This window comes from Ceratosolen solmsi, unplaced genomic scaffold, assembly GCF_000503995.2.
Source record: "Ceratosolen solmsi marchali unplaced genomic scaffold, CerSol_1.0 scaffold7, whole genome shotgun sequence".
Classification (NCBI taxonomy): Eukaryota; Metazoa; Arthropoda; class Insecta; order Hymenoptera; family Agaonidae; genus Ceratosolen; species Ceratosolen solmsi.
The window spans coordinates 8,000,246-8,025,455 of record NW_011948413.1 but is presented as its reverse complement, the minus strand read 5'-3'; the positions used below and the strand labels follow the sequence as shown (position 1 = coordinate 8,025,455).

The 25,210-nt window shown below is 31.0% G+C and overlaps 1 protein-coding gene across 1 annotated transcript in view; it reads right to left on the bottom strand.

The window, feature by feature from the left end:
- LOC105367663 (MAM domain-containing glycosylphosphatidylinositol anchor protein 1) overlaps positions 1-25,210 on the bottom strand; it is a 108,589-nt gene that overhangs the window by 3,452 nt on the left and 79,927 nt on the right. Inside the window, exons 2-8 of the mRNA XM_011506431.1 lie at positions 23,625-23,969; positions 17,677-17,988; positions 16,256-16,407; positions 15,555-15,699; positions 11,532-11,825; positions 9,557-9,946; positions 7,265-7,582 (exon numbers count right to left, since the gene is read on the bottom strand). Of these exons, the coding sequence (XP_011504733.1) occupies positions 7,265-7,582; positions 9,557-9,946; positions 11,532-11,825; positions 15,555-15,699; positions 16,256-16,407; positions 17,677-17,988; positions 23,625-23,969 (1,956 nt within the window). The remainder of the gene's footprint in view (positions 1-7,264; positions 7,583-9,556; positions 9,947-11,531; positions 11,826-15,554; positions 15,700-16,255; positions 16,408-17,676; positions 17,989-23,624; positions 23,970-25,210) is intronic.

Genomic DNA, 25,210 nt, shown 5'->3' with positions numbered 1-25,210 from the left:
CACGCATGTACGCGCGAACGCAAGAGGATGGTTTTGTGTTGCACCCTGGGCGCACCATCAACGGTCACTTTGGAATTCAGGAAACGCACGGGTTCGTTAGCTAAGTAGCAGTATTTATTATATAGCTGCGAGGGAAGGAAGAATTAACAGCAAAGTGGCAAGTCTCGAGGAACTGTCACTCCCAGCGAGCGTCATTTGTAGTTCAACCACTTCCTTGTTCTTCTGATTATTTGCTGCACAACAGCTTCAGCTGCTTTATTCGACAACTATTCTATGCAAATTATATCTAGTTGCTTGATTCTATTCACCATTAACCATCGATCTTATTGTTTCTATGGATCAGTGAATAAATATTCAATTCTAATCAAGATTCCTTCATTAGACGATGTTGTTATATATTTCTTCTTCTTCTTCTTCTTCTTCTTCTTCTTCTTCTTCTACAGATCCAAAGAATATATTAAAAATAGAAAGTCTAAAACTGTGTGGCGACAGTTTAATACCTTTCATTCTTAGCATTAATCTATTGGACTGACCATATGATAAACGTATGTATGCCGTATCGGTGTAACGAGTGTCGCCACAAAGAGCGAGCCTTTCACTTTTGCCATTATTTTCTTCTTCGCTCTATGATCCAATTACATTAACACTATTAAAGGCTCGTGCTCCAATTACAGTGTCCTTATTACAAAGACCCATGTCTCAATTAGTAAGTTATGTCCGACTTATGATGTCCTAGTTACGAATAATTTTCTAAATACGACGACCTTGCACAAGTCGCACATTTCGTATGTGAATATACATCCACGAACGCATAAAAATGTCGGTTACCTTAAAGAATTTTAAGTTTTTTTTTTTTTTTTTTTTTTTTAATAAATCATTATGAACGTTAAAACTTTATTCAGTTGTGTAAAAATTTATGAAACCGTTTTTCATGCGAATTATGTACAAGCTAATTGTATTAAAAAGTAGGAATAAGTGAATAATTCGTGAATGAACGAATCATCGTATTATTGCAATTTTATATGAAATAAATCGGTGATTATAATATTCACAGATTATTTTCAGAGAGTTGATAATTGTGAATATTGGTGGATTATGGTATATTGAAGTAAGAAAATTTATAATTTAAAAATTGCATGTTAGAAAAAATTTATGTAACGAAAGAATAGAAAATTTAGAAACCTGATTGTTAGAAATGTAAGTTGAAAATTTTTACTCGAAATAAATTTTAAATCTATTAAGTAAAAAAAGAAGTTCGTTTGTGTTTTATTTGCTAGTATAATATTTATAGTCAATCTGGTTGATGTAAATAAACATGAAATTTTAAAAACAAAACTAATAATTAAGCTAATAGAATACATAATACAGAACATTTGGAGCCCTTTGCCGATGGACATATTTTGCATAATAATAATAAAAAATGACTCGAATGATTCCGTTGATAATGTCACTTTCAATTCAATTTTTTATGTAATTGTAATTAAATATGAATAAAAATTACAAGTTATGTAAAATTATATGGTAACTGTCTGAGATCGGAATAAAAACACGTCCCGGTGATGTTAGTTGGGTGAATGCGTAAGGGGGAAGGAGGTAAGGGGGAAGGGGGGGGGAGCAGGGTGATGATCGCTGTCAAGTGGCGGAGGCAGCAGACGCATTAATTCAATTCAACACAGAGCGATCTTGGGTTTTCTATTTATTTTCGGACTACAATGATATATGATTATAATGAGCTGATGCTGGAATCTGTGAAACTCCTTCGGTAATTTTCACGCAGTGATGGCGATCCACGTGTTGATGACGATGTAAAATCTGCTCCTTGAAACCGTTGCGTATTGTTTCGACTGCGGCCGTTCCTTCGCGAAATGATGATAATCCTTACTAGACACGTGCTAAGTTGTCGCTCGTGCGCCTTTAATATCTATTTTCCCTTTTTCTGAACTTCACGGTAAATGTATTTGTCCTTACCTAATTTCATGATAAAGTGTTGGTGTTGCGCTTCAATTGATATTCACCTTTGAATTACACTTAGCACTCGTCTCTGCTCGTATATAGCGCACTCAAATGATTATGAATTGTTATGTGACGGATTTAATAACCGATGACTGATTGATTGATAAAAATACAATGAGCCCAGGAGCGTGACGAGCTGCTCTTAAATATTTGCATGGCAGCTTGCAACGCTGGCAACAGTGCTTGGGCTTGTTGCTAGGCCGAAAATGTTGATGACGTCATATAAACTGAGCTAGAGAATAATCGAGAAGTCTAGAAGGACGGACAGTGGCTTGGATGGTTCGAGAATTGTCAGAATCATAGTTACTATGCGGAAATATTGTAGAACGCTGAACAATAAAGGCTTAAACTATTTAAGAATTCGCAGAATCAATGTTTACAAACATAAGCGACCGAGATTTCAACCGAATTCTTCGACGTTGCTCTAATCCCGAACGCTAACCTTGAATTTAACATTTATGCGATAAGACAAAGTGTGATTAAACTCTATTTAATCAATTAATAATGATTGGATATTCATCACAAGATAATTTTCACAAAAATAGTATAGTAGATGCGAATGATAATGAGATAAATAAAGTTTATTCGACAACTTTTATAACAAAACTGCTAATGACGTTCACGTACGCTAGACACCCGAGTTCTAGTTCAACTCATTTTCATTTTTCTTTTTCGCTTTTTTTCTTTTTTCTTTTTCATTTTTCTTTTGTTTTTCCTTTTTTTTCTTTTTTTCTTTTTTGTTTTTTTTTTTTGTTTTTTTTTTGTTTTTTGTTTTTTTTTTTGTTTTTTTTTGCATATAAACGCGCGAAACACAAACAATTCAAACATTGAAAATTTTCATATGGAATAGAGAAACACACGCAAGTTTAAATTGTAAGTTCTCCATTTACATCGCGTCTTAACTTCCCCGGTAAAAGCTCGAACAACTTTCACTTACGTATTCCTCTCGATATAAGCACTTGTAAATGCATCCTATTAAAAATCAGTATATATTTGCGAATTGTGTAAATTAATATTTACAATTCTTGTCATAATTATTATGACTACATAGGCGCGAATAAGCTAATTATGAATCATCAATTATTAATCTAATTTCAATTTACAAAAAATATTACACATACGTGCGTGCCATAAATAAAAATTTCTATATCGTATGATAGGCAATAACTTTAGACGCGTATTGTCTCTTAATAGCTTCTAATTTAGTTAATTAATTAACATAATTATCCATAGCCGTGTCTAGCATGTTACGATTAAGTAAACGAGAAAGCTTTTTATACAAATCCCCCCCTTTGACTCGTATCTCTTGACACTTCTGTCTATCATCCTGTCCATTACTTCGACTCGTTACGCCAAGTTCAGTCGCGTTACGGCGATGCCACTTCGTCTCGCAGTCTCTTACTCGCTTCCTATGTCCTATATTCCCTCGGTTCAACAGCTTACACTCCACAAATATAGCAGGTTTCAACTTTCGAATGAGACAGAACACATGCCAGTGTAAACACGACTGAAAATATGTAAATTATTAAGGAATGCACGCACATGTGAACATTCAAATGTACAACTTCTTTTTTGCTGAATTTCTATCTATTTCGATCAAATATAAAGGATTCTATTACAATTTTTACCATACTTTTACACACGTATTTTTGGTAATTGCGAGTCTGTGCACAGATTCGTGTGTACATTAATATATATATATATATATATATATATATATATATATAATTTACACATTTATTAACTTGCGCATATATAAATATATATCAAATGAAAATTGATACACAAAAATTGTAGCAGGATTACCTATAGTCTTTTCAATGTCATCCGACACATACAAATGAAGAAATATAAGGAAGCGCATGCAAACTCGATAATATAAAAATAGTGAAGATATAGAGTAGAAGAGAGATACAATGAGATATAAAAAGCGAACGAGAGAGAGAGAGAGAGAGAGAGAGAGAGTGAGAGTGAGAGAGAGAGAGAATTGGCCGGGTCTGCATGAATAACCCATGAGAATGGAAATTAAAGACGATAAATGTGCTCCGAATGAGACAGCCACGTGGAAAGGGACTCTGTTTTATGGGATTTTAATTCAAGACTGGCGAAAGCGAAGAATGCGCGTGCAAGTCTTTTTAAAAAGCTTGAGAATACGCTATGAAAAGAGGAATGGGAAAAAGAACGGAAGAGAAATGGAAAAAAAGAGATTAGCGGTTAGGAAGGAGAGAGAGAAATAAAAGCGCATACTCTAATATGAAAATTTTGTAAAAACAATCCATTATTTTTCCATCTACAATTAATCGAATCTCAATATACCATTCATATGTGCTTTTGAGTAAACCTGACGTTTTCCTCGATATAATTGTAAGCTGATAAAGCTTTTAAAGCTACATTTCTGATAATTAAAATAATCAACTAAATTATTTATTTATTTATTTATTTATACGAATATTCATTAAAATAATATGCCGTTATTTTCATCTTTAAACGATGATTTTATTTAATAATTCCTCGTTTTGTTGAATTCATTATTACATGTGGCAAAAACTCGTTATTTACTGTAAAAATATTATCGATGCTTTAGTTAAGAAGTAAAAAAAAAACAACAACAACAACAACAACAAAAAATCATTTTTACAAATGCAAGCGTATCTAAGTTATAAGAATACTACGATATTTTAAATCGAAAATATCGTCGATACAAACAGACTTACTTTCAAAGGAAAAATCATCAAGATAAAAGCTTCGCTTCCAACAGGAATTTTACAAAAAAAAAAAATATATATATATATATATATATATATATAACCATTAAAATAATATTGAAAACTATTTCTTTAACAAAAATATCATACTTTTAATTTAAGACAAATTGAAGATACACGGAAAAACGATTATTCTTTACATTAAAAATATGTTGCAGTAAATACATAAATGAATCTATTGAGTACAAAAATTTTATTAAAAACTTGTTTTAATTTAATTTTTTACATATTTTGGTTTATAACAATTTTTCTAAATTAAATATATCCCAAATTAAAGTTTTTTCATTGTATTTGTATTTTGATTTCAATGACATAAAGCGTGCAAAATTATAGAATATCTAATTAATAATATATTTTTCAAATTCAAGTTTGATGTAAAGCTTTAATAATAATAATAATAATAATAATAATAATAATAATTATAATAATAATAATAAATATATATATATATATATATATATTACATTGTAATTTTCTTTCTATTTCCCTAGAAAATGGTTTTTTGTAATAACTTTAAAGTGAATATTAATGTTTAAAAAGGAATAGTACTTTTTTTTTTAATGCTGTTGAGTAATTATATATGTTAAATCATAATCTCGTGAAAAAGTAAAACAATACATACAATTATGCTTAAAGCGCTCGATTATCTTTTCAAAAATTTGTTTTGTAGCTTATTGTAGCTTTAATTAAAATGTGTCTTTGTTAATAACAAATGATTTAATTATTATAATAATATAATAATCATAATGAATAATTGCCTTTTATAATTTATATGTAGCGAAAATAAAATATGAATACTACGTAGTATCGACAAGAATATATAATATAAAATATATATTTTTTACAAAGCATATTCGCAACTTTTTTTAAAAAAAAAACAGTTACTTATACTAACAAAATATTGTTAAATAAGTTTACTTCACTTTATAATTTCAATTTAAATTCAAACATTAATTCGTCTTGTTTCAAATTACAGAAAATTCTCTACGAGATTTTAACGATATTTCTATGAAATTTCTTGTACTACTTAGGAATACAATGATTCATAAACTTTGATAGAAATAATTATGATTCTTTGAGGGGCCTCGATTGAATTTAAAAACTAAATCTTAATTAGAATAGTCTTAAAAATTAATCTCGCGTTACGATTGTAAAATACTTCCCTCGCTCGAACTTTAGCCACTTGTTAAATTTCTTCTTCGACTCCGTAGATCCGAAATTCTCCGACTACGTGTGATCTGGCAAAAATTAACTATTACGTTTAAGAATCTCGCCCCCCCCCCTTTAGCCGACGATCATCTGGCCGACGATATTATTATTCACGAATGTGCAATAATGTAATAGTATGGTTGGAGAGTAAGTGAGCCCGGCAATGGTAGTGACGTAGAAAGAGGAGCCGATATGCACGTGGTACAGAATAAGCGCGTACAGGTCTCTCAGACCGTCGTGCATTTATTATGTGCTTTTGCATTCATAAACTGAATGCATTATAATATTTTCGTAAAGTTTTGTGCAGAGGAAATTCGTATGTCGTTAAGTATTCAGGATGAGTGAAGGAACGAGCGACGAAATGAGAGAGAGGCGTAATTTCAACTGTTTGCCAGACGATGTTCTTTCAAGCGATCATAGGCGTTGAAAACCGTTTGAACTAACGACGAAACCGCAATTAATCATTTATTTTGATATGTCAAAAGCTTATATTTCATCCGATGCTTGCGAACTAAATAAAAGATTGATTTTTTTTATCGATTCGGCTTATTCATTAGAACGTTGCTATTATTATAATAATGATATTGCTGTTATACTATATATTTTTTTATCCATGTATGTAGAATAATTTAAATTAAGTAATATAATATAAAATTGTAAAATAATGTAAAAGTAATTATTAATTATCCGATCATTAATTAAAATTACGCCGTTCAAATATTAGTTCACCCTTTTTCTCGTTGCTTCTTATCAATAGGAGTATGTTAATTAACGATTCAAATGGAAATTTAACGTAATAAATAATCATTAAGAAAAAAGTAAAGATTTCTTGTATGTCGAAAGACAAACTAGCGATAAAAATATTTTTCCAATTATCATTCAAGAATGATAACAATTTCATAACTAGCGTATAAAAAAATTACATGAATATTAAATTACTTTGCGAACACACGTTCGTTGTCCCATTACATGGCGGCTAAGAAAAAAAAAAAAAAAAAAAAAAAAAAAAAAAAAAAAAAAAAAAAAAAAAAAAAAAAAAAGTTACATCGTCCACGTGAAAAAAGTGTAATGGTTTTAGAAAAAATAGCACACCCAGAGACACGCTTGGAACGAAAATTATAGTTATATCAACGATTAAAGACAGATGTGTGTAAAGTTTAGCTCTAAGACAATGCTCGAGAACCAAGGAGCTATTAAATAAATAAAAAAAAAATAAAAAATAAAAAAAAATATATATATATATATATATATAAAAAAGGTAAAATGTATGTACTCACCTGTAGTATACATGGCCACACCCTTGAGCGTCACGGGCTCGAGGACGACAGGATCGCTACGACCCTTGGCATTAACAGCGTAGAGAAGAAGTCGGTAATTCCTTCCGGGCTCCAGGCCTGGTACCTCAAAGATCGGCCCGAAAGCACCGGCCTTATCTGTGTGATTAATGTAAATTGTGTTGACGTGATAAACGCTCTCGTCGCTGTAGACTTCGAGCTCAAAGCTTGTGATAGGCAAGCCACCGTCAAAGCCTTCGTTACAGCGTACTATCAACCAATCGGCGTCTTTGGCATCAGTTGCTTTAAAATCTTCATGACCTATGAAACATGAAAGTATGGCGTGGCACGACCTTTCTTGCCTTTTATTTCGCGATTTTTCGCAGCCTTAGATCCCTCTTTCCCCGCTCGTCGCCAAACTTATTTATCATTTATCATGTTAAACCTATCCTTCGCTACCTATCTTCCCTAAAAACATAATCGCCGGATAATTTTTGTTTAAAGCGGTAGACGTGAGAGAAGGAACGTGACATTCCAAGAACCTTACGTTATAAAAAATATAATTACATATGGGAAATTGATTTTGAAAACAGTCGGATGGCTCAATGAAAAAGAAAAAAACTCTTTAGTATTTCTATTAGCGGTAAAACTAAAAGTCGAGCATGAGAATACAACTCGAGGATAACTGATAAAAAAAGTATTGCAACTTCAACGTAATGTTAGGAGGCAGAGGAAGATAATAGTTTTTAGCATATTTAATTCACAATTATTAACGACATGTAAAAGGTAGGTGGAAATGAATTGAAATAAAAAAATAGAAATTGAAACATATTGTAAGAAATGTAGTATGAAATTTTTAAGTAAAGTACTGTTTAATAAGATGATAATAAAATGAGAAATAATAAAAAAATTACACCAACTACTGTAATAATAAGATATTTTGTTATAATCCGTAAATGAATCGAGACTCCTAAAACAAACGTTCTTTAAGTAAACTCGGCAGTGCGCTTGTTGGTATGAGTGTGCGTGAAAATAAGATTGAAAATTATAAAGAAAAAACAATGTGATTGGAATTACTTATGTGAAAAAGTGCTCGTAATTGGTATTCGAAATTGAGACATTAATTTAAACATGGAAATTTAAATTGGAAACTGAGATTTTCATATAAGTCGAAAGTTCAGGTATGACGAGTACATTGTTATTGCTGCACAGGCGATCTCGCGACGCGATAACTTTTTAAGCCAAACTATATTATTTCAAGTCTGGCTGTGGGCCAGCAATGATGGATATGGACAGCGAAAAACACAGATTTTCTATAAATCGAATAAATATTTGCTCTTGCCAGCCACCTATTTGTTTAAAAGGGAAAGAAATACAACAACAACAACAACAACAACAACAACAAAAACAAAAATTGTGAATATTACAAATAAAAAGTAAAGCAATGATTTTACTAGACGATATAAAGTTCAAAGTATAAGTCCACAGTGCGCTCATCTTAACTATACAATATTGAAATTTTAATTCTTGAAAGGCAAAAACATAATGAATATGCAGCTGATAGGAACGCTAATTCGGGACTTTTTGCGCCCCGTATTGGCTAAAACCATTAACTACATTATAACCACGGTTAAGTCAACGAGACCACTATTATTGAAATGTAATTAAAGTTGTATGTGAAAAAGAAAAAAAATAAAAAGAAAAAAAGAAAGAAAGAAAGAAAGAAAAGAAAAGAAAAGAAAAGAAAAGAAAAGAGTAAACAGTATTTACGTTTATTCTCATATAAACTATAAAGTAGATCGATTATTTTATTTTTATAAATTTTAAGCCATACAAATTGACATGAAATACAACGGGCATGAAATTCAGCGTCTCTGGAGATTCCGAAAAAAGTAAATTAACTACTCTTCGATATAACGTATAAAGAAGTAAATTTTATCCGTTTTACCGTGTGAAATACCGTGATAAATTAAGCTCTAGAGTAAAAAAGTTGGCGTTTTTCTTCGCAAGCACAAATAAATTTCTACGATTCTATTTAAACACTGTACAATATTTTTTTACCAAAAGATCTACAATTTAACATGTAATTCGCAGTAAAAAGCAACAACTCAATTGGCTAAATACGACCAGGTATTTATTGCAGATTAATTGTAAATTAAGAGCGCTTCAACGATCCCCAAGCTTCCATCCAATTATTCCATCCCTTAAACTACGAGGGAATCTTCCTCGTAGCCCTGGAAACCTAAAGTAGCAAAAAGTTGTCGAATTAACTGCTAATGCCACTCGTTTGCTTACCCATTCTGTAGGCGTAGGGCCCGGTGGACTGAAGGGCCGAACAGTTCTGCAGCGGATAGGGCTTTCCCGCGACGATGATTTGAAAGAGGCAGGGCACCTTTTGCGCGCCGATCTGATTAGTCGCCAGACAGGCCATCGTCCCGTAGTCCATGTCACCCGCGGGCGTATAGTTCAACCTGGAGCCATGCCAATGATTCGTAATGAGATGCTGGGGCTTCACCTGGGCGTATCTGCTCGCCGGGACGTTCATCAGCTCGCCGGAGTTATTGAAGGTCCATTGGAAGGTGAGGGGTGGTGGTTTCGACTGCACGCCGCACACCAACGATATCGTCTCGTGTTTGAGGGCCCCGACGACTTGCGCCGTAGTGCCGTCCTTGCAAACCGGGGCATCTGAATTAAGATCCAACCCAAGGGCACAGAGCGGTTAACCCTCGTTTTTCATTTTCCTTGATACTCAAGTTTTCGTCCGTTTGACCCGCGAATCAAGTCTCGAGCCCCTCTCTCCTTTCTCTCAGAAATTTCATTCGTTGCTGTTTTTTTTTTTTTTGTTTTTGTATTTTTTGTTTTTCATTATATATATATATATATATATATATATATTTTTTTTATTTTTATTTTTTTTTTTTTTGAACCCAGTCAGCGAGATAAGGCGCGATCTCACGACTTAGACACAATGCGACAGAGGCTCCGCATTTCTTTTACGTCCACGAGCTTTCTTTCTTTGCAATCTGCGATCGCGATGAAAGATAGGCTAATGTATTATCTTTATCGAATAAAAATAAAATGCATCGTAATGTTCTGATGTGCGCACGTGTTCCTGTTAGTGTGCGCGCGCATTCTAATGACTTTCTATAAAGATTAGAGTCTGAGTAGCAAACGTATAAATGCCTTTAGCACCATATAAAAATTATTTAATAGTCAATAGTCGTGTTTGGTCGTTTATCAAAGTAAATCGAACACGATATGGGTAGTTAACGCAATAGCGAATATTAAGTGAAGTAATCGGAATATCGCCAGGCCAAACAAGTTTAGTGAGACATGTACTACCCGTTCAATTTTGTAAAAATAAATAATTAACTCGATATTTGCCAACGCTCACATTATATGATAAATATTTGAAGAATTATTCATCCTCTCATCGTTTTATCCCAATGCTGTTATAATTTTCTGATAAAAACCGTATAAATACATATATATGACTATGGGAAATTTTTTTCATTCTTGTCAATACTGACATTAATAAAGGATAGTGTACAATTATATAATGTATTGTCAAATATATACAACTACACTCTCTCTACTCGATTACTCGAGCTTTGTGTATACAACATCGGACACCTCTTTATTATTTAAGAATTACTTTTTATTCAACGTGATAAAATTTCACAATGTCATATTTTTCAGGATATTAAATTCTTTCATTAGATAAATTACAATTTAATATTAGAACATATTAGATTTAATGATATTTGTGCAAGATAGTTTAATGAAATTTGTACACCGGCTATATTATAAAATTATAAAAACATGTATAGTTTATATAAAATCAAAATTTCTGACGGACAACGCGATATTAATAATAACGAAGTGAGTTCAACAATAATATAATATAAATTATTGTTACGAAACTGAATATTCCCCCAATAATTGCGCTCCTTTCATTTAAATCAACTAATACAATGGATTAATGAACTTTTCATAAAAACGATTATTGGCCAAGTAATGTGAAAATAATAAAATTATATATAACCATTGAATTTGTAAAATAAAGCGACATTTATATAGAATAGCGTTGTTAATTGATATTAAAGTATCAATCATGAAGGTGAAAGCAGCGCGCTCGTGAACACGTACAATGAATGCCGTATGAAAGAAAGGCTTTGGAACTCGTAGCGAAGGCCTTAATTGGATAGAAGGCAATGCGGGTGGTAATGGGGGTGGGAGGGGCTCTTAATTGCTATAAAACATTACTCACACATAATGTCAAGTGTGACCGGTCGGCTAGTCGTTTTCCCCTCGTAGTTGGCTGCCATGCAGGAGTACTCGCCAGCTGAACTTCGAGTTACGCTCTGGAGAACGAGAGAATGACCGCCAGGTAGAATGACGTTCGCCGAAGCATTGTGGTGGAGCTCTTTACCATCCTTAAACCAAGCAAGCTTGTATGCCTTGGGATTCGCTTTGACCTCGCACTCAAAGTACACGTCGTCGCCTTCGTTGATGTCCGTTGCGCGCAAACTCGAACCCAGCTTGATTGTCACTACCGGAACATCTGAAAATTCCAAAGCACCGGACCGGCACGTTATAAGTAGTGTTTAACTTGGTCATCCTCTTGACAAATGTGCGTTCATTTATTGTATCTCTTGTTGCCTCTTTGCTTCGTCGTTTCAAGACGTAATTGCGTGGAAGTTCTTTTCTATAATTATGGTTTACTCTTCGTCATCGTCATTTCAATGAAATGCAAATATTCTAATTTTCACTGACTAACTTGTAAGCACTTACATTCGTATATAAATTACGATTAACGCTATTACATAAAATACTGATGCACACAAGTATTACACATTTTAGGCGCGCTAATTGGTTGATTAGGAATAACTTTGCGTATAAAAGTCTAATGACGTAGAAAATATCAAATAAAATAAAACGATTCATTCGTACAAAAGCTTGAGTATATGGCTGGATAAAATATACTGAATTTCGCTAAATTCGTAACCTACACTAATTCATATAAGTTATAATTAATGAATTTGAGCTTTTTTTATGTTTTTTTTTTTTAATCTGTTGCTCTATATGTTTACTTATTATTTGAATAAGTTGTGAAACGATTACAAGTACAAATACCATCATAATATTTCAAATCCTGAATATTTTGAAATATATTGTATAACTTTGTATAATTATAAGAAAATTGCTCAACTCTAATAAACCTATTCGATTTATATTAAATATAATGTTATATATATATTTAGATGAATAAACTATACGTGTCGAGTAATGAAAACCGTCTGTTTTTGGGACTTATAAGAGATCTTATGGGTATTAACATAGATTCATATACGTCTCCAATAGGTTATAACATTTTCATTATTTTTGACGATACGTCTAATTCTTAAATATATTAATAAATATTTTGTAATTAAAACTTACGAACCTTTCACTTTATGCAATGATTGTCAATTAAAAAATGTATATTAATATTAAAAAAATTTATATTAATATAAATCAGATAACATCGAAACTAATTAATTTTTTAATATATTAGAAATTGTTAGAAAGTGTTTTAAAAATCTTGGATTATGCGATACCTGTATGTAATAAATTAGTGATACCATTACAATTCTTGACATGTTCTTTATTGACTGTAAATAAAAAATTCTATTCAACAAAATGTACAGTCTATCTCGTAATTTGACTAAATGTACATTCTGTTTATGAACAATTACCGTAACTTTATAACACCGTAAAGTAAATAATAGTATAATAAATGTATTAAAAAGTACGCCATGCATGTTTTTTTTTTTTTTTTTTTTTTTTTTTTTTTTTTTTTTCAAACAAATCACTAGAAAAATTATTAGTAATTTTCATTTATTTTCGTAATTAATTGCACATTAAGTTAAAAGTCCATTAGCTTATTGCTTTTTTTCAAATTTAGCATTAATCCATACATGTATAGATACTTGAAATGTAGATGTAAATATAAATATGAAACTCTGTATACAATATTATTATGGCTATTACTTAATAAATATTGATTACACAGTTAAGTAAAATGGCAAATGAGCAGTATCGATTCATGTATATATAAATATATATACAGAGACAGATAGATAGATAATGAGGTAAATTATTAAATAATTAATAAATAATATTAAATAATTTAATAAAGTAGATAGATGACACAGAGATATAAAATAGATAAATATGTTGTGAAATGTCATTGCCACGTAAATAGGAATAAATCCTAAGCTAACTTTGTCAATTAGAATTTTACACCAACATACTGCACACTATTATAGGACTTTTTTCTTTTTTTTTCTTAAGAGACGAAACTTTCTTGGCTAAAAGTTTATAGCACCCGCGCGTCCCGTTACAACATCGAGTGCTCGGGAATGCACTACCTTTTCCTTACAGTTTTGTGCTTACCTAGAACAAGTTCCCTTACACACACACACACACACACACACACACACACCCTGGTGAACCTTGTGCCGGCAACTGTGATCGCAGCTCCAAATTACGCCCTCCTACTACGTGCTCATCCGCATTTATGGGAAAGAAGTTATCGACACGAAGACTTTATGACGCAATTGTTTTATGAAATTGCAACTTCACGGAAAATTGGAATTGGCTGGCTATCACTAAACTAAGTCTTGACGAAAAATAGTCTAGTCGATCGCAACAAGTGCTCCTGCAATTACAGTACACTATAGCAAGTAATCGCGATCACAGGTCATAGATTCTAAGATCAGTGGCTTGCCTCATCAATAGTACACACGATTAGTTGTCTATCTTTTTTTTTTTGCGCTCGTAAACTTTCTGTCGCTCGTGCAACTCCATCTTCGGCCTTCGTCCTATTCCCACTAGATTCTCCCCGCGTGCACACACAAACCCACAAACACACGTACGCACGCACACACGCACGCGCGCGCGCACACACACGCACACACACACATTCTCTAATATTTACTCTTTAGCTCGGTTTCGCGTCCAGACACTGTCTAATATCTCTCACCTTCGCTTTCTCGGTATTCTCGTTTCTTAAGGCACACCTATCACAGAGAAACAGCAATCTTTTTTTGTATGTCGAGAGCATCCTTCGTATTCACGATCACGTGTCTCGAAAGCCGAACTGAACTTCTTTTAAAAACTATCTTTAATTCTTGCATAGTGTGTCGGTTTTTCGCCTTCATCGGTCGAGGTGGACGTTTTTCAAGGGGCGTGTGCGACTTTTGCCGACACCACGACAACGAGACAACCGGATTTCATTACAATGTATACGTACTTTATATAATGAGTTTATGCATAGCATACAACATCACAATAGAAATACTTGCATAAAATTTCATGTAAATGGCACTATAATAATGTGTGCTAATGTACCAGAATAGCTAACATTTGTATTCAAAATTACAAAATTAGCGCGAGTAGACTTATATAGTAATTTTTACAATTTTAATCTCCGTACTCTGTATTCGTGTTAAAAAAATTTCTAAAACTATAAATTCTCAAATTTTTAATAATTTTAAAACACTACATTGACTCGTGTATGTGTAAGTAAACATAGAGAAAAATTATTTTATGATTAGGCATTTAACAATATTTTGTATTAAATTTTTACAAATTACTCCATTACAATTTTAATTTATAACACAATTACTAGATTTTTTAAGCTAACGTGATATTAATGGTTTTTTTTTCGGTATAACCAGACATACGTTATCCTTTAATATATCATATTTGTCGTAATCTGAATTGTCATATAAATTGAATTTTATTAATAACATTATTATAAAAAAATAATATATATATATATATATATATATATACATATATAGAAAGTATACAGGGTCATATAGCGCTCATACAAAACTCTAATCTCTACTGTAATAAAATTATAAGATCTTACAAAACAATTTAAATTTGCAATAAAGGATAGTAAAATTTATTGTAAATATCTAACTCCTATGTAATGTCACATTGAAATAATATCTTAATTTTTAAAAGTTACATTACAAAATAAGGTAATAAGTACAATGGATAAAAACAAAGTAAAATTATGCAAAGTTTCGTAGAAATGCCTCTTACAGCACTTTTGATAAATTCGCATAGGTGCATTTCACTTCAAAAGTACTTGTTAAAAATATTTATTCATTAATTTGCTTATTTCTTCCTGCAATTCCCTGCTTCGGCTACTTTATTTTTAACATAATAGAAAAACCGGTAACCACCACTTATGCAACAAAATATCATAAAGCAATGTTATCGGTTTACCACTCACAATGTATAATTAGGTGCCATCTATCTTCAAGCGCACTGTCTGAAACGACTGGGTTTTCTGCCCTGCAGGTTAGAAATTTGCCGTCATCCTCAATTGTTGGCACATAGCTCATTACACTCCTTGTCATGTTTGAACCTTCTGCAAACTACGAAAATTTCAGTATATCGACTAAAATGTTTATATTGGAATTAAGACTACGTACACACTCAAATCTTACATGTTGCGACATCTCTTAGCGGTATATTTCTTTAAAAAAAAAAAATAAAAAACCTTTTCGTCATATTAATAAAAAATTAGTAAACTTTAAGTTTTAAAGTCGAACGAATAGTCGAGAACATATAACTTTAATTCAAAGAAGAGAAGCTACTTACTGCATATTTACCCTATACAAATAGAATCAATGATAATGTTAACTGTGCTGATTTTATTATTATTATTTCTTTTTTAATTTATTTTTATTATTTTTAATGAGTTATCATCATCATTATAAACTACAAGTTTCTCGTCATATAAAATTATGACGAAAACTTTCAAAGTACATTGTCAAGTTAGTTAGATGGGGGGGGGGGAGACAAACTTTCAAAAGACAACTTATTTAAAACAGAATTGGAAAAAAGAAGAGAGATTTCTTTCTTATAAGACTTGAATGTGCATAGAGTCCTGTTAATTGTTATTAAGGATATTAAAAGCAATATATTCACATTTCTAGCCATGTGCTTGATCTGGTGTGTACCCTTCCACCAAGTTATCACAACCTCTGGTCTTGAACCGGAACTTATGCATTCAATTTCGTATGTCCTCAAAGCAGAGAGATGGAAAGCTTTGTTCGTAATATTCACCATCAATGGCTTCACTAATTTATGAAAACAGTAACAACGACAATGAAGACGGAACTATTATTTATTATGATATTTGTGAAATTTTTTTTTTTTTTTTTTTTTTTTTTTTAAATTATAATAACGAAATTTTTCCTAATTAGTGATTATTTTTATGATAATTCAAAAAAGTAGAGCACGATAATAATAATCGACAATATTCATTGATATTATTTGTTTACATTAATTTATTTCGATATCTTTAATTGTACGAAATAGCAATTGTTTTTATTCTATTGAGATATTACATTAGAAAGTAAATAATTCAATTTTAAATTTCAATTATCTCTTACGCACTTTTACGTATTTAAATAACGCTTATGTGCCTACATTATCAAAATTAATTTTTCTTTTTACAATTAGTTATTTAAAAAATATTATTTACTCAATCTCCAATAATAAAAATTTTCGAATGCAAATTGTAATTATTTAATTATTATAAATAATTACTTATAAAGCTTTGGATTTTATAAATTATGATTAAATTTTTGGATTTTACAAGGAATAATTAATTACTTTGAAGCATTAAAATATTCTGGAAAAAAATGAAAAAAAATATATATATATATGTGTATCTGTATTGTATTTATTCGATTGAATAATTTGTACGTTAGTGTAATCCGATATTATCTATTTATTACTACTAAAATTATCTATTTAGTAAGCTAATGAATTGGTCAAATTGGCTTACTTAATTAAATCACTTTAGAAAATTCAAACTTTACTCTAGTTTGTTCGTACACGGTAAACATCATCGTTTATTCTAAGGGTCATTCTCATTTGTCTAAAAAGAGAACATAAGAAAATATCACAAATATCACTCTTTCTATAGTATAGTTATTGAGAAAAAATGTGAAAGCATTACATAATTAGCGCTCATCGGACATTAAACCTCTGTATAATTCGACATGAAATCGAACGTTTGTAAATACTAAACGTTTCCCTTAAAATCACACGTTTACTAACTGTACCGCATCTTAACAAAATAATTAGAATAAAATTATTTTACATTATTATTACGATTAATGAGAAGAATCATCCCATCCAACAGAAAATATGGCAATAATCAAAATACTCTGTATTGTGTTCACAATACGGTTTTACGATGCGTACACATAACAGCTAGTGGATAAAAATTGGATAAAAATTTATTTGAAACTACTCGCCGTTTAAAAAAAAAAAATCATGAACTTTTCTACTAAAGGAAATAGCGTACGGGAGTATTAAATACAAAAGCTAGTGCTTACGATTGACGTCGATAATGATCTCGGCAGTTGCTGGTTCGATCAAGTGTGTATTGCTGGCCATGCAGACGAGTTGAGCACTCAATAAATCCCTGGTGACGCAATCCATGTCAAGACGATTCACAGTGAGCTCCTCGTATTCATGGACGAAGGTCTCGTCGAGGAGTTTGCCGTTCCAATGCCAAGTGACGCGTGGCGGAGGTGAACCACCCGTAACCTCGCACACGAGCATCAGGCTGCTGTCCTCGTTCAACGGCTGCAGATTTTTCGCCAACGTATGGTCGTTAGTGTAGATCTCCGGTGATTGGGGCGGCACTGCTCGAACATACACGATATTTTTCATAATGTGACTTACATACTACTTACGGCTCATTTACCTTGCGCCAACTTTTTGATTAGGCAACGAATTGCAATGGAAATACATAAACTAATGAGGGATGATTGAATTTAATGGGCAAATGCTGATAAATTTCTGCTTTCAAAATAACTTCAAATAAGCACACTTTGATAGACAGCGTTTGATGCAAATTTTATAATATTATAAAAATTTATTACTTTTAATAAATTTATATTTTTATTTCTGCATCGTCGCTTATATTGAAATTGACGCGAGGGGAGGCTCGTTTGTATATCATTTCTGATATAAAATTGTTAGTTTAATGTCGCCGAGACTGCGACTTTAGACTTCGAATAAGCTACTTTAAATGACGTTTGTAAATAATTTAGCTTCTCGTATTTGCTTCATTTACTTAATAATATATAACGGAAGTATAGGGATATACAAAAGATTTCATTATGTGCAGTCTTTTGTCCCACATTAATGTACAATTAGGTATATACTGTGTAAATTCCGGTACATAGTGAACGTCATTTTATAATAAAAACTTTTTGAAAGATCAACTAAATATATTGAATGAGAAAATGTATTGTTCTTTTATAACGGAGGATTTAAAGATTACAATTTTTCATCCTTTGCGTAGTTTTAAGCGGTGAAAGTGGCGGTGGTTGGTCGAAGGAGTGAAAATAATATAAAAATCTACTTTTCATTATCAATAGTTGCTCATTAAGTATAATTTATGAATTATTTATTTTAAATATTAGCCTACGTTAATTGTAAATACGGATATAAAAATGCAATCAAATAATATTAAGTGGAATTCAAAATGCTTATATAAGAGAATTTACTAAGATATTTAAAATAGCCTAGCCAAAATTAAAAAAAAATATTATCTGCGCTTTTCAATTTTATGATAAAACTGGAAATAAGACAATTTGCAATATAGTGGAAACTAATTAAAAGTATCAAAATTAAATGTACTATTGTATGAAAATACCGTCCTAGTACTCATTTGTAAAAATTATAAAAAATATTAAAATTACAAAATTTATAATATTTTAATATCATTAGGTAGTAATGTAAGTATAAAAGTAAAATTTAATAAGTTAATACTACTTTAAATATAATTAGGTAAGCACTCTGAATTGAAGAAAAATTATGCTTTCAAAAAAAAGGAAAAATAGGAGGAATTGCTAGTCAAATCTTTTCGAAATAGACCACAATATATTTCACATTGCACGCGCGCGCGCGCGGACACACACACACAGACACACGCGCGCACGCACTCACACAAAATTATTAGATTAAATATTGTATTTAATAAAAATTGACAAACACTATTTTAACATAAATCGATCGGTTCAATATTTTCAATATTTTGAACTTTCAATTATTAGTAAAAGTCATTGGTGCTCGTCCAACTAACGGCGACTAATTATCTTTTATTTATATTTATTATTTTGTAAGCTTGCAAGTAAATGAAGCAATAATGATAATTATCATCACGTTAATGTGTCAAAATAACGAGGTCAATCATACCGAAGTTCTTTCGCACCTGTTGAGCAAGAATCGAGAGTCATTAATTAACATAGAATGCACGTACCAACTGATTACAGGTGATTATAGAGAATATGTACATTGCACATGCTATGTATATATAAACCCATATTTAATAGGTAATGCGAATATTTTTGCAATGTTTTAAAAATCTAATATTTTGCATGTCTGTTGGGTAAAATATTATATTTATACGCATATAACATTTTACATCAGAGACATGCAAAATATTGTTAAAATTATATTTCTATACATTTTAATGACGATATAATAATATTATCTTTAAATCAATATTGGTTAGTTTTAATTAATAAAGAAATTATCTTTATTGACTTACGTGAATTTAATTTATTTAATCCTATACAATATTATAATTAACAATATTGTTTTATGTAGAAAAGATAAAATTGATATTAAATTATCATTATCAAATTATAAAAAATCCGTACAACTTTTATAAGGAATACAAACGAGTCCCTTAACAAATGCAATTGTCAATATTTCTATATTCACAATATAACAACTTTAATAATATTACTGATCACGCAAATCCTAATCGCTAATCCATTAACTTTAAAACATAATAGTAGGTAATGTGTTAAGTTTTTACTCGTAGCTTCTTTCCCATCGTCATCTCATATACACATATCTTTTATAAACATTATATTAACTTCCAGGATGTTACAAGTCAACGCGAAAATAAGAAAAAGCGAACGTAAGCTAATGCGCAGGAGCAGCAAATTGATTGTCACCAAAAAAAAAAAAAAAAAAAAAAAAAAAAAAAAAAAAAAAAAGCTTGCCTATTTTTCCCCTTTTTTAAAGCGCCTCGACCATATGCCTGAATGCAGTTTTCCATGAATTATTGTCACTAGTATTGACACCATTTTTTCCTAATATTAATGCAATACATTGATATTGTCCGATAATGCCATTCTCCTTTCTATGTATACGATGACGGAGCGGTACATTGAGACTCTCTATAATCAAGTAAAGACCCCTAGACAACAGCAACCACTAATTTAATTATAAATGATTATACTTATTATATATTAACCAAAACATTTTTTTATTCGGTTATTTCTAATTTTAGTCATCTTACTCTTACAGTTCTTTTCATTCTATACACACACACTCTCTCTCTCTCTCTCTCTCTCTCTCACTCTCTCTCTCTCTCTCTCTGAAATAACTCTAAGTTTATCTGGAAGTGAACGTTTTCCGAATAACAAAGCTTTGATGAAATTCGGTATTTTCCAAGATTACGATAAATCGATGGAAATCTGCGATTATTTATATTATGTAAAATATTATGATATTTCTTTACAAAACAATATTAAAATTTACAAGAAAATTTAAGATATATTGGAAAAATAAAAATAAAACACAAGACTTTATTTTATATTTTTATATTGCAAATTTAATTTATCGATTATTTTTTACAAAATTCGAAAATTCAAAGAGTGACGTAGAGATAGCAGTGATCGCGATTCATTTCTTATTCACGAGGTTTGTTAGTCTATCGGTTGACGGAATTTCGAAAGATTCTTTTACAATACATAGAATAATAACTAAGCTGATCCCTTGAAATTAAAGTTGAAAAATTGTTTATTTCGAGATTTTTTATTTATACGTACTACATTTTAGATAATACGATGTAATAGAAAGATAAAAATACATTTTATCCGAAAGTAATGATTTTTTCGGCTCCCAACAGGATGGAATTTTAATATTTCAAAAGATTCGCAATTCGATTATTCACGCTTTGATAATTATTTTTCAGCCAAACTGGCTATTCGGATAAATTTACTTACATAACACTTTGCACATCTATATTACACGCAATGAACATAGGCAAATCCATGGTTAGTCACGACCTGTACAGCCACTATAATCGGCCGGTAATGCAGGTGTTGCGTTTATCGTTACAGGCTGACGTTCTCGTCGTTACTCCGGGATTGTTTTAAATGATAGAGGGTATCTCGACACATTGAGTGACGTTGCCAAGGTTCCTTGCAACGAGCGAACACCGCACTAACACAATCTAGTTACACAGAAAAACGCCTACTTGAACTTTATAAAATCTTAAGGGGAGACCGCTCAAGTAGTGAGTCCAAGCCGAGATTCAAGTCGCTCGCCGATAAAGCTGCTTTAATAGCCACTTTTATAGGTGAAGTCGCTCGTGTGAATTTAATTTACAGGTAGATTTTCGCTTGGTACTTTTCTGCATCGTTAAGGCCCAAAAAAAAAAAAAAAAAAAAAAAAATACTCCGGATTACCGGTCATACCAACATCGCCTTTAGTTACCGGTTTCACGTACACGTACTTATTTCAGATGTAAGCAGACATGGCATCGCATGCTTAAAGCCAATAATATTTAAATAATGTTAATGCAGCTTAATCGCAGTGGACCGAATAATTCAATTTCAATAATGTCATAAAGGAGAATTGTTCAAAATTTGGAACATCTTATACGTTGCCTAATTCGTGTTAATAGACTTGGTTTTCAGATGAGGCAATTAAGGTTCTTTCATTCATGTTTTGAAATTATTGTCAAACAGTTGAATAATTCACTGATAAGATCAATTACATATACAACGGTGGAAAAAATAACGATGGGAGTATGGGTGGACTAGTGAATGAAATATGACTTTTTGTTAAACTACTAGACATATTTTTTTTTTTTTTTATTTATTATTATTATTATGATATTTGAATTTCAAACGGAATATGAATTAAAATGCCAGGTTGTAATTTGAACAGACGTTCTCACACAAGTATTGTAAAATATTGTAAATAAATAATTGTAACAATATCTCGCAAACTATTGTTGGAAAGATTGCTTACTGTACAACAAACATCGGATTGCTAAAGTTACAGTGAGTCACGAATTTAAATGAATTATTAACTGATTTAATGAAATGTATATTCAAAATTTAAATCTCATAATCTAATTAAATTGCATAAAGCTACCAATATTCTATTATGTATAGAAACTTCATAATCACCTGGGGATATCTGATTAAAGTTTTGATTCTTAACAATTCTACGCAAATGACTTCGATGTAGGAAATGCACGCGCAACTATACGATGCCGTTACCAATTTTTTTCTTTATTCAAGATGTTCTTTGCCGTAATTAGCTTAAATTATAACATCTTTAGTTGTTAGGTAAATGCTTTATCCTATTCTTAGGTAATACATAAACGAATGAAAAGGAAAGGCAAGTTCAAAGAACAGTATTCGGTAAGATAATAATAATAAGCTAATGTAAAAAAAAAAAGTAAGCGATTATACAATTTATTTAAAAAGTAGAAACATTTTGTCATTAGCTAATATTTCATTAACTAATGGAGCAATATTTAATTTCATTCCCTTCCCAATGCACTAACAAAGTTGTATGATTTAATCATAATCATTTGATAAAAAGTAACTGCCAACATTCTGACATATTCTAATAAAGTATATTACAATATTTAAGCAGATATATTGCGTAATGAATATTTAATAATAATTGTTTCGATGATATTTTTCACGTCAAAAAATTAATATAAATGCCTCGATTTACCGAAAAATCATTACATAAATAATAAATCAAAAATAGTTTTACTAAAAACAGACGGAGATAATGTCATTAATAATTGACATTTTTCACGCATTTTCTTTTTAAGATAAGTATTTTTTGTTCACATTTAGCTTGAATATCGTCCGCATATTATAAAGTCATATTTTTCCACTAGAGCATAATTCATCCAAGGAGAGCTTAGAATACGCTTATAAATCATAGCTTAACATTGCAGGGCCCGCCCGCGCGCACCCCCACACACAAACACAAACAAGCGCCAAAAAACACATACATTTTACAAATATACAAATATACAAAGTTCTCTTCGATTCCGTAAGGTAAAACTGCCTGTAGTATAACTTAATTATTGCTCGCACTACGATCAAATGATTTATAGATTTAAAAAGATTCTTCTTACGATCACCAAAGCTCGCTGAGTCGCGTAAATATTAAAATAAAAGTAAAAGGTAAAGAATTTGTTTGTTTTTTTTTTTTTTACCAATGACGGTCAGATTGATCTTTTGATTCCTTGTCGGATTATTCGGAAAGTCGATTCTGCAGTGATAAAGGCCCGCGTCTGCGGGTGTGAGGCCCTCGATCTCGAGGTCCGCGTGCTGCCCCGTCAACCTCATCCTCGCCCGGTCGGCCAAGGCGTTCGGGTCGGACCACTGCCTACCTTGCCCAAGGGGTTTGCTACGCCCATCTACGCTATAGATTGGCGAGCCTTCGATCTCCGACTTGTACCAGAGTAGCATAATGGCCTCCTCGTCCTTAGCACTAGGTGTGAGGTCGCAGGGAAGCTTCGCTTGGTAGCCAGCGACATATGACACTTCTACCGGTTGTACTGCGGACACATAATTCACGTACTGTACTAAGACCTTTTGCCCATGCGCGGCTAAATACTAACAAATATAATGATTGCTTTCATGAAATGTCCATACTCTCTCGTTGTTGGGAGAAATAAATTTTTGCGCCAATTGTAGCGAACTCGAACAAGTGACAAGTCTCATCAGCCTTCTTACTTTTTCATTTAATCTTTTATAAGCATATTTAAATTAAAATTTCGTCACAATTATCGTAGTCACTTATATATACTGTGCTCGTACTAAATTTTCAATAATAAGCAATGGACATAAATAACATTAAAACGTACTTTATTATTAATATTCTCATAATATTTTATACCGTTATTATTATGTTGTACTTACTCTTATCGTCCGTTTTATTTTATTACTTTACGAATATGAATGGATATTCAAAATTATGAACATATTATTACTTTCTTGTGTTGTGGTACTCTCAGCTACTACGATCACGCAATTATAAGTTACGTTAACAGCATAAAACAAACCAAAAAAACAAAAAAAAAAACAAAAAAAAATTAAAAATTCCCATTAAAATTATTGAAATATGTTTTTGAGTGCTTAAAATTAAATAAGCGTGTTGTGCGTAACATATCTATATTAAATTTGAATATTAGAAAATTCTTTATTGATAAAAAAAAAAATAAAAAATAAAAAAAAAGGAATATATTTTCATTGATAAAACGTTCAAAATTTTTATTTTAAATTGGTTTTAAATTACACCTGACTGTAAAACATTTTATTAAAGCTACGTAACAAAGTAAAATAATGCCTACTTATAAATTTTCCAGAAAATTTCATAAAGAAAATACATTTGTGCTAAAATGAAATTCCAATATAAAAAAAAAATATATATATATATATATATATATATACATATAATATTATTAAGCTAAATTTACAAAAGCTTATAATATATTATAAATAAATAAATATTTTATAGCTTAATTTATGCAACGAAAAATAAATAAAAGTAGATGTAGTAGATGTAGAAACTATCAAAGTTTAATAATTCAATAGTAAATATATAACAAAATCTGAAGAAAGTCAAACTACAATAATAAAATTTACATAGCCATTAAAAATTGAATTAAATTGAAAATCTTTCGGAGATATACATAAATCTCATTCTTTCTTGAAGATAAATATTTTTCTTAAAAATAATAATAATTCCCGCTATATAAGAAGATAAAATGTTAAAAGACAAATAGAAATCTTAAGA